At 37.6% G+C, this 11,608-nt stretch overlaps 1 protein-coding gene across 1 annotated transcript; it reads left to right on the top strand.

Moving 5' to 3' along the window:
• Positions 1-3,457: 3,457 nt before the first annotated feature.
• Positions 3,458-6,282, top strand: LOC132705166 (uncharacterized). The gene is made up of 2 exons (XM_060675606.1): positions 3,458-5,234; positions 6,145-6,282. The coding sequence occupies exon 1, from the start codon at positions 3,533-3,535 to the stop codon at positions 5,207-5,209; it is 1,677 nt and encodes a 558-aa protein (XP_060531589.1). The 5' UTR covers positions 3,458-3,532; the 3' UTR covers positions 5,210-5,234; positions 6,145-6,282.
• The last annotated feature ends 5,326 nt before the right edge of the window (positions 6,283-11,608 follow it).

The following is an 11,608-nucleotide window of genomic DNA, read 5'->3' as shown; positions in this document are numbered from 1 at the left end:
GAAACATAAGTCGAAGTAGCCAATGACAAATTGAACCCGTTACACTCCCCCTCTTCTTCAGAAGGAGGTTTAATTTCATAGAAAAGTAAACCGACGACAATCGTAAAGCCAACCAGGCCAAACTAGGACGCAATACTCGCAAAACTCAAAACCAGATGTGAACAATGACTCCGCAAGAATCACCAAAACAATACCAGTAAAAACCCGAAATAAAAAAACAACGACTTTGAAGATTCTCCAATGAAGCGGAACCCGCATGAATCCGACCAGTCCAATGAGACATCTGGGCACACCCAGAAGGGAGCAACATCCAAAGAGTAAAATGACTTACAACTCTTGATGAAAAATGGATGTTAGCCAGCATTGCGTTACCACCAACCAAGACGGGGGAACCTCGTTTACTGGCCTCCTACAGACTGTAACCAAATGCAGCATCAAACCCGCCAAAATCCACCGGCACTCGTTCCAATTGAAAATGCTCAAAGGGCGGAAAACCAAAGAAAATCCCAACCCCGTTAAAGAAAAATCTGAAGAAAGAAAAAAAAACAAGTAACCCGCTCTGCGATTTGTGGCGAAGTTGGGTTTTCCTACACAGCAAAAACAAGCCCATAAACCTTTGACTCATTGACTGTGTTAGACAAAGTATCTCTAAATCTTCTAAAAGGGATAGCCAACTCAGAACAAAACAAAGAAACCAAGACTCAAGCAAAAGTTGAAATACACTATGGACAATTGTTTTCTAAAGAAAAACAAGAATTGCCTTACAACAAATGGAAACCTTGATTTCACCATTCGTGATGAGAGTGAACAACAGATATTCCGAGGTTTCGAACAACTTGAGCATCTTTGTAACTTTTTAGAAAGATCTAATGTAAATCCCTCACTACTTACATGTTGGAATCAAGGAACCATGATAAACTGCTACAACTGCATTGCAAAGGAAACCCTTCAAACCTTATTAAAGAAATCTAAAATTGCTGAAATGGTTTCAGACAATGAGATAGAACCAGCAGGTCAACCACCTAATGCTGACATCATCATCATCGTACTAATGTTAATCCATTGTATTTGCTTTTATTTACATCAACCTTCTTAGGACTGGCAAAACAAAAAATCCTTATATTCCTACAATAATACTTTTTGTCCTGCCTTTGATAATACTCACAGATATTGTAGTAAAATTGCTAAAAGTGTGAAACTAATACTGCAGTTAAATAGGTTCATCAATATAGATGTTGTTATTATAATAATATTTAATTATAGTTTCTTTTATAAGAATTGCATTTTCAAAAACCATTGTTAGTTGTATTGTGTTGTTTTAAGGATAAAAGAAAAAAAAATGAAAATCCCAAAATTAAATACAGCAAATGCAAACTCAATATGTTCTAAGACAAATTCGAACCCATCCCCCTTCAAAAAAAAAGAAAAAGTGTCAATGGCAATACACCAATAGGGAGCAATGAAGAAAAAAAAAACAAAAACAAATTAAATAATTAGTGCTAAGTACTCAAAATCTTCAATAACTAATACTCAAAATTACTCGCTGGCAAAAATATGTGAGTGACCCCGCATTGATTCAAAATTCAAATTCAAAAATATAGCCAAGTATTTTTTTGCAGTTCGAACCAATATACAAATCCAAACTGACGGCCTATTAACTTAAAACTCAATAAACTATAAAAAATAGACAGAAATATTTAAAAAGCTATAAAAACAACGAACCTAAAAATAATAAATTTTACACGTTGGGTGCTAAAAAATTCCCAGAAAATTTACACATTGGGCGTTAAAAAAAAAAAAATACACGTTGGGCGCCAGAAAAATTGCCACGTCTCTTTTCCATTGAAGGTGGAGGGGAGACCGAAGCAATCCTACTATACTTTGCTCACTTTGCTACCGATTGGAAGCAGTAAGTATAGGGCCCAAGCAGCTCAGTTTCTCAAAATATGGGCGGGGTATAAAAAAAGAAAGTAAATAAATCAAAGGTTGGAAACCTTTGCCAGCTAGGACAAAACCCCAACCTACACTATAAGTTAGTGATAGTGACTAGTGTCCTTGCTCACTAGCCACCGAACAAACTCACAAAGTTTACAAAGTTCGAACCCAAATAACCAAAAACCAAATAAATAATTAATAAATAAACCGGCACGTCAGTTTAAATCTCCATATAGTGGCTCAAGTACACACTAAGCACAGGAAGTTTGGTTGCGATCGATCGTTTACAAATAACTCTTACAAACAAATGTTTCTATAATTGGGTACTTTATCTTTACCTTAACTGAGCTCCTTAATTTATATTGATATTTAAAAATTGAAATTTGTATTTAATAGGAATAAAATTAACCGAAACGTAAATAGAGGCTTATCTGAGATCCTCCAGTTACCAGCAACGAACGAGTCGGGCAAGCTCTAAGATGGCTGTCCTGTATACTGCCTACGGGTTCACCAGTCAGTGGGATAGGCACGAATGCTTATCACTCTTGGACGAGGAGATATGCACTGCAACGTCCTGAACCGAGCTAACTTGAAGACTTGAAGAATTCTTGGGTTGCAGAATTCATAACACGTGCCGTCCACGATGTAAGGAGGCACCAAATCCAATTGAACCGGAACTGGGGAAGCCAGTACCAAATGGGAAGCCAAAACCAGTCCAACAATCAAAAACTGGTTCCGAAAGGAAAACCAAATCCAAAACCAAGAACCAGAACCAAAAAAAACCCTACAAAACAAAATAATGAGTTGCGGAGTTCATAACTACTTGCAAAGTGTGAAATAAATTGTGAAACTTACGCCTGATGATCGTGGGTGGCGGTGAAGAGTGCCAGGTGCTAGGTTGGTTAGCTTTAATCGAGCCTAAGCTGTAATGTTGGGGACGTCCAAGCAAAATACTACCAACAAGACGACGATCCGCAACTTCTATACGATTTCAATCCGGTTTAATCCTCGAAAACTACGAGATGCCACAAACTTATTCGGATTGAAATCTTGCAACCACTTGCACCGGCGGAAATCGTAGAGCCAAAGAAAGAAAGACCGATGAAGTTTCACAAAGTTCCAAAAAAAGAGACCGATGGTGCTGGCAATACGATGTTCGGTTCCGACACCACTAGGGTGAATGGGCCAATAAGGACAGAAGTTAATCAATGCAAGGAGACTAAATATTACCTAACTACTACCCGCTATTACCAATAATAGTCAATTATTACACACACATGAATGAGATTACACAGTAACGTCTTAGGAAATTGAAGTCGAACGTGGGCCAAAGGTCGAGTGCTTAACTGTACTAATGGCCAATTGCATTCGCGTTGACAGAGGATTGAAATATAACCTCTCCAAAGTTTTTTTTTCGGTCAACCAGGTGAAGTGGTGTGCACAATTTTACCTCGGTCCGAGAAAATTTTCATTTTTTTGACGTAATTCTAGTCTTCAACTGAATTTTTCGGTCTGGGTGAGTTTTATATTTAGTCAGCCGTTAATATTTGCTTTGGTTTGGTGTCGCAGTTCGCAATAATTTAGCGCTTTTCATATCATGGCATGTGCTTCGGGGGGTAAAGACCCCCCTGATAGAAACGATCGTATCGTAGTTAATAATCCGATAGTGTTTGCAAATGATTTTGATTCCTTTCAAGCTCAACTAAACTTGTCCCAAGCTTCTACCTCCTCTAGCAGTGGTTATTCATCAGCCTTGACGCTTTCGCCTTTAGCTAAGAAAACAGCACATGCTATCGCTCAGCATCAATACTTCTTAGTACCCACTAAGGAGGAAATAGATTTATTGGAGACAGAGTTACAAAAGCTTAAATCTGTCTTCGTGGAAGATCAGGATGCCCTAAACGAAATTGCAAGAATTTCAGTCAACATAAGGAGAACACTTAACCGAAAGTATAAGTATGAACTTACAGACCAGGGACCATTTCTTATCATAATGGAGGGAATAACTTCTCAAGTTGGAAACATTCACCCGATGAATATTGGAAAAATTTTGCACAGAGCTGGAGTACAAGGTATAACAAAAATCAATAGAAAAGGGGCTAATAAAATCGGAATTGAATTCAGAACATCAGAGTATGCTAATCAGTTTTTGTCAAATGAAAGTTTCAGTTCTGCTAGAGGCTATAATAGGTACATTCCACAACGTCTTGTCACTTGTAGAGGACTAATCAAGGATGTAGGGGACCAAATTACGGAAGAGGATTTTTACTCAGAAGCGGTAGCTTATACAGGAGAAGGATCCCGGGCCAGGTTGATTAAGATATTAAATGTAAAAAGAGTCTTAAGAAGGAAGAAAATACTTGCTATTTCTGGTGAAACAGTAATGAAAACCATCCCCACAAACGATTATATTGTAACATTTGAAGGCAAATCATTACCCCAAACTGTAAATATTTTTAATAATGAAAGAGAAGTGGAAAAATATGTTAACCCGGTTATAATGTGCGTCAATTGTTGCAGATTTGGACATGTCAAAAATAATTGTAGAGGCAAGCCTCGTTGCGGTTTTTGTACAGAAGATCATCTTATGTTTGTTTGTGAAAAAAGAGAGCAAGCAATGAAAAAAATGAAATGCCCTGCAGATCATCTTAACAATCTGACTAAAACGTGTAAAATTCCAAATTGTGAAGTAAATCCAAAACCAAGCTGCGTAAATTGCAAGGGACACCACACTGCTACTGACTGGGGATGTCCCGAATACAAACGGCAAAAACAAATTAACGAAACCATGAGCTTCTACAACCTTTCTTTTTATGAAGCAGCTAAACTGCATCCACGGCTAATTAATGCAAACCAAGGCTTTACCCGAAAACCAGAAGATTTTCCTAGTTTAAATAAAAAAACTCAGAATAAACCTCCTCATCCAACAAGTCCTCAGGGCTGTTCCTCATATACATCAGTACTTAAAAGAAAACGGCCTGACACCCAATTTACCAAAGGGTATGATAAAGTAGCCCATGAACTAACTTTGTTACCCTCAAGTGCAAGAAGAAAAGTCTCATCTATACAAGTAGTTGAAAACTCGACATCAGAGTCGGAAATGGAAGTAACTCCTGTAGGAAATGGCTGGGAAGAAGTATGCAACAAGTTTGAAGCTTTCAAAAAAGACGTTATGTCAATAAAGGGTATGGATGAAAATTGTGTCAACAATATCAAACAATATTTTGGTTCATTTGACCTACGGAGGGGGGGCGGCTGCGATGGCAGCGGTTGACCTACAGGGGTTAGAAAAAGCAAAGGTAATCTTATCACTAGTTTTAATCTAACAGTAGTTTTTACGTAACAAAACTAAGTTTAAGTTTTAGTCACAAGCGCTTTATAGTTGAGCTATAATGAATATCGTTCACTGGAACATTTGCGGGGCTGAAAAAAATAAAGATGCTATCATTAGAGTTATAAGGGATTTTAAGCTACAGATCTTATTGCTCAATGAAACCTTGCTCAAACCCAACACTAACTTTAAAATATCAGGGTTCTCTTCTGTAAGAGCAGATAAACCTAATGGTGCAGATGGTATAGCAATTTTCTTGAAAAACAAAATAAAATATAATATCATCGACTTAAGCAGAATTAATATACCAGAGAGGTGTCAGGTTATTCTTGTAGAGCTTGTCGATTTTTTTATTTGTTGTGTTTACAACCCTCCAGATATTTGTTTGGTCAGGGCAAGCCTCGATTCAATTTTCGATCTAACCCGTAATAAACCCGTCCTCGTTATGGGAGACTTTAATGCCCATAATCCAATATGGGGTTCCCAGGTCAGTTACTCACGGGGAATTAGAAGTGGGAACATTCTTTATGATTTCATTAAGGATCACGATTTGTGGGTACTAAATGATGGATCAGCTACTCGGCTCACACGCCCAGGCGTACACAGCGCTCCAGATGTAGCTTTTTGCTCCCAGAGACTGTCTGGACTTACTGACTGCAGGGTTCTCCAGGATAGAGTGAATAGCGATCATTTTCCTATTTTGTGTATCATCGGAAATAACCGTTGCAACTCAGGTTCGACAAGAAACTACACTAGCAAATATAATTTCAACAAGGCAGACTGGGAGAAATTTTCTGATTTAATCTCCACGAAATTTAGAACTTCACCTCCTATAAATTATGAGGATTTTATGAATATAATTTTCCTATCTATTGCAGAATCTGTTCCAATGCATAAACACTCATTAAACTACGGGTTACCTTGGTGGGATAATGAGTGCACCAACGCTATTAAAAGGAAAAGACAAGCATTCAGAGACTATAAAAACAACCCCTCTGAGACCAACTTCCTGGAATCATTAAGAACCCGGGCACAAACAAGACAGCTGCTACGTAAGAAGAAAAAGGAAGGCTTTGTCAACTTTTGTGAGAATCTATCTCCAAATACTAGTGCAAAAGAAGTTTGGAGCAGTATTAGAAGGTTTGCTAAAGGTATCAGGTACCAAAATTATCATTTTCCCTTGAATTTCTCAATCCCACAAGATATGTTTGATCTTTTGACGCAACCTCCCTCTATGTTGCCTAATATCCCCGAATGTCGCTTCTCATCAGAATATACAGAAGACTTCCATATCTCAGAATTTGTCGCGGCCGTTAAAGGTCGGAAGAGCAAGAGTCCCGGTGTGGATAAAGTACCTTTCAGTGTGCTCAGCCATCTCCCTGTTGAAGGAGCAGTCTTTCTTATCAAATTTTTCAACAAAATACTTCGGAGGGAAACCACCATTCCAGAGACGTGGAAAACCCAAATGGTGATCGCAATTCCTAAACCGGGGAGAGACCCCTCAGCGTTATCGTCCTACAGGCCCATCAACCTAGCTTCTTGCATAAGCAAAACTTTTGAAATTATGATCAAAAACCGACTGGAATGGTTCGTAGAGAACCAAGGTTTAATAGACGTTCGCCAAACCGGTTTCAGAAAGGGTAAGGGAACTTTCGACAATCTTGCAGTTATCTCCTCAGAGGTCCTCTGCCGTTTGGCTCTCAATCAACTAGCAGCAATGGTGACTTTGGACATATCCAATGCCTACGATAATATAAATGTTGACTTATTGACCTCGGTGTTGGCCAAAATTGGAATCGCCAGAGATTTGACTTTGCTCATTAAAGATTTTCTCACGAACAGGAAGATACAAGTTAAAGATCCATCTACTAATACATTCGTGTCAGGCAGAACCACTAGCAAGGGAGTTCCCCAAGGTTCCCCTCTTTCTCCATTACTATTTAATATTTACATCAATTCAATCAAAGAAACAATTCCTGAGAACATAAGACTTTTACAGTTTGCGGACGATACCGCCTTGCTGAGTACTGGGACTGATGCCCAAACAATAGTGAACAATTTGAATAGAACTTTGCAAAATATACATATTTGGTCTTTGAATGTAGGACTTGAGATTAACCCCAATAAATCTGCAGCTATATTTTTTTCCAGGAAGAATTTCAAGGTTAATTATCTCCCCAGACTTCACCTCAACACTCGAACCATTGCATGGACAAATTCCATCACATATCTAGGAGTGATTTTTGATCCAAAACTGTCATGGGAGTCACAAATTAGAAATATGATACAGAAAGCTTCAGGTGGGTTGAATATGATGCGATTTATAAGTAGAATCTGGTGGGGGGCACATCCCTCTACCCTTCTAACTTTTTACAAAGCTTATGTTAGACCCCATTTGGATTATGGAGCCTCTTTTTTGGGTGGTAGCTCAAGAAAGTCTATTGCTCAACTTAACAAAATTCAATTTGAGGCACTGAGAATAGCTCTGGGATATATGAAGTCCACACCTACTAACATACTTCTAGGGGAAGCAAGTGAAATGGATTTAGAACACAGAAGATACATGCTAGCGACTAAATCATTATTGAAAGCTGCCAGTTTAGTGGACAGTGAAACCTTAGCTGCGGTTAGATGGTTATATATCACCTATAATGAAAACTATTACTTTTTTCGGAAAAAGAGTATTCCTGCACTTGTGGATGCTTTTGAAAGAGTTGATTCACTGTTAGATACACTTTACAGGAGCCCAGTTTATCCCTGTTTTTCTTGCCCACTGCCGAACCTTTTAAGCTCTGTTCAAATCCAAGACTTAAAACTAAAGAAAGATAATAATAACTCCAAATTATTTGAAATTAAGAAGAGCGAGACTTGGACCCCAGATTTTCATTTAATTTTTACAGACGCCTCAAAAGATAAAGAAGGCCGAGTAGGTTTTGGCGTTTACAACTACAATACGAACCTTAAAATGGGACAAGGCCTACCAAGTGAACTATCCATTTGCTCTGCCGAGATTTATGCTATTGGTCAAGCTCTTGATTGGATTGAATTCAAGGACATCAACAAAGCAGTCATCCTTTCAGACTCCAAAAGTGCCCTCGAAGATATCAATAAAACTGGGATGGATGCAAAGTCTAACTACCTAACCTTGCAGGTTAAGAATAAACTATTTACCTTAATAAAAACGCAAAATAAGGACATCCAATTATGCTGGATACCAAGCCATACCAGTATAAAAGAAAACGATATTGCGGACCAGATCGCCAATGCTGCACGCCTGGAACCACAGGAAAATATAAAATTGAGCTTTAGGGAATTCTTCCCTAAATTAAAGCATAACATCTGGAATGCTTGGAGCGACAGATGGAAACATATAGGATTAGGGAAAGGAGTTAATTTCACCTCACATCATTCTACTCCGCCAACTAAACCCTGGTTTCATAAGCTCGACCTGAATAGAAGAGAAATCACAACTATGTGTAGACTGAGAAGCAACCATTGCTGTTCTCCGGCTCACCTAAATAGAATCAAAGTCAAACTCTCCGGAGACTGTGAATGTGGAGAACTGGGCGATTTAAGTCATGTGCTGTTTGATTGTGCTCTTCATTGGGAAAAATCACAACAGTTGTATGAGTCACTCATTAGTGCTAATTTTCCTTCGCCTCTGCATATTAATTCCATTTTATTTCACCGCACTCAGTTGGATTTTGCTGCTAGAATTGTTTGCCGCTTTTTAGATGCATGTGGATTAAAACTTTGAATATGGTTTTCACATTTTCTAATTCTTTCGTCCATTTTTTTTTCCTGTATAGCCGTCCAGTAGGATGATGGTATCACCCAGACCCTCTTTACGGAGGCATCCTTCATGGAAATAGTTTATTGCACACCACTACCGAGAAGCTGGCCGAATTGCCTTAGCAGCAGTGGCCAAATAAAGCGTAAATAAAAAAAAAAAAAAAACCTCTCCAAAAAGCAACAAGTGTAAATAAATGAAAGCAAGGAACAAGAATAGAAATTGTCGTTAGTTCGGAAATAAGAAGGAATACAGGACGATCGTCTCGTGCAATCCAACCGCATTCCGCAGTAACATCTTAAATTGCAGCAAAAATGCAACGACTTACACTTATTTACATTTATTTTAAGACATGCAAACCACACCAAGCAATTAATCAGTTACAGTGTGTTCGAACAGAATGAAGTAGCAATACCAGTAGTTTTGAGGATTAAGACAGTGTGTAATTGTGAAAATAAAACATTTAATAGGTAGTCTCCGAGCATTATTAACCTACATGTGAGAAACATAAGTCGAAGTAGCCAATGACAAGTTGAACCCGTTACAAACTTTACTTTTTGTCCAACCTATTGATCAGAAAATATCTTCTCTCTATGTATGACCAAATTTAATGAATAATTATTAGATGAATTAATTAGATGAAAAAAAATACATAAAAAAGTTTGCTTTTGTATTTAGGAGACTGGTTGAACGATAATTTTCAAAACCTGTTCTAATTTTTAATTACAAATAAAACCAACAATATAGATTTGTTTATAATTCTTACTATCAAAATAACAACTTAGAAAAAAGTGGTTAATAATTTAAAAGTGCACGCTAGTACTTTTTCTTTTTTGTTCATAACTACTTTCTCTCCATAAATCCCAAGCCTAGATGAGTTATTTTCAAGAAGGAAACTGATTTGCTTTTCCTTGAAGTCATATCCCAACGATTCGGTTGAAATATATCTCCAAGCTCTAGCAAATGAGCAATTCTTAACACTGCGACTGTTGATCGCTGAATGAAAATCTTTTGAAAGTCGATACACAATTTATTTATATTCTCGACATATGTCAACTAGAACTGTCATTGTCCGGTACTTTTTTAAAATTTGTAGGTCATTATTGCATAAATGAGGCGTATGGTATTAGAGATGGTGATGGGAGTTCATTTCAACTTGGTGAAGGCTGCGGAATAAAGTTGATGTGGCTGAAAAAATTCAAAACGCTGGCAGATATTAAATAACATTCATTATAATTCAGCAGTTCTAAAAATCTAACATCACACAAAAAAAATTCAAATTCTCTGCTTGCAAATAAATAATGGCGATGGTTTACTAAATAATTAGAATTACAAGATAATATATAAGTAGGTGCTGAGATCTAGCACAATGCAACTCTATTTATTATATGTTATATATGAAACATAGAGCAAAATACAGCTACGTGCGAAGAAAAAATGACTTTTTCAAAACAATGTAAACAATGTAAGCCAATCTTGCTGACGTTTCGCCAATCATCCTGTAGGCTTCTTCAGGGCTTGACTGAAACTGGCTGCCATTTTACTCTGTTCTTGCTTAAATATTGCTTGCTTAAAAATTTTCTCGGATGACTGATGAAATGTATTTTGTGATGGAATGCTTAATATCTCTAATATGGAAAGCATTAGAGAGAAGAGCAGAGGTAAGGTGTTTAAATTCTGGGTTCAGTGACTCGGGCTGAGATAGTTTTGCGGTTCTGTAAAGAATAGAGTTGATAAACGATGATTTTTGAGGCAAATGGTGACGTGACATTGCATTAAGGTATAGATCTGTGTGCGTAGGTCTGATATTAAGTCTGATTTTCTATTGATAAGAATATCCAATTAGTTCCTAATTCAATGATGAAACATATGTTAGGGTGTATAGAGTTGAAGTGTATAAGAAAATCAACTAGGGATTCTTGATCATGAGGCCAAATAAAATAAATAATCGCGATGACTGGTGATAGTGGCGAACCCATCTGGAACAGCTATACCTTAATGCATTGTCACACCACCCGCTTGCCCAAAAATCATTGGGCACTCTCTCGTTTACAGAGCCGTAAAACTATCTCAGCCCGAGTCACTGAACACAGAATTAAAACACCTTACCTCTGCTATTCTCTATAATAATTTCCATATTCAAGATATTAAGCGTTCCATCACAAAATACACCACTACAACCTTCCAATAGCAATGAAACCGAAAGCAATCCCGCACTTGCCACTGTTCTCCTTCCTTTCATTCGAAATATCACTGACCACATATCAAAAGTTTTATAGGAATATGCAATGCCGGATTTACCACTTGTCCAAAAATCTCTCAACATCTTTGGTCCGTCAAAGACAAAAATCCATGCATATGCGTCAAAGAATACATTAGAGAGACCGGACGAAAAATATCAACTATGTTAAAAGAACATGAAAAAGCTTTAAGACTAAGACAAATAATCACATCAGCAGCTGCTGCTGAATTTTAGTCGATAATACTAAAATTCTGGTCTGTGGCCAATATGGGAATCATATACACCGTCATCCGATACGGTGTTTATGCTC

The sequence above is a fragment of the Cylas formicarius genome, unplaced genomic scaffold (assembly GCF_029955315.1).
Source record: "Cylas formicarius isolate icCylForm1 unplaced genomic scaffold, icCylForm1.1 PGA_scaffold_7__23_contigs__length_41026272, whole genome shotgun sequence".
NCBI classification, from domain to species: domain Eukaryota; kingdom Metazoa; phylum Arthropoda; class Insecta; order Coleoptera; family Brentidae; genus Cylas; species Cylas formicarius.
The sequence above is the reverse complement of the archived record's forward strand: the minus strand, read 5'-3'. Positions and strand labels throughout refer to the sequence as shown.

Excerpts from the sequence above, each read along its gene's own strand:
- LOC132705166 (XM_060675606.1), top strand. The coding sequence starts at position 3,533 with ATGGCATGTGCTTCGGGGGGTAAAGACCCCCCTGATAGAAACGATCGT.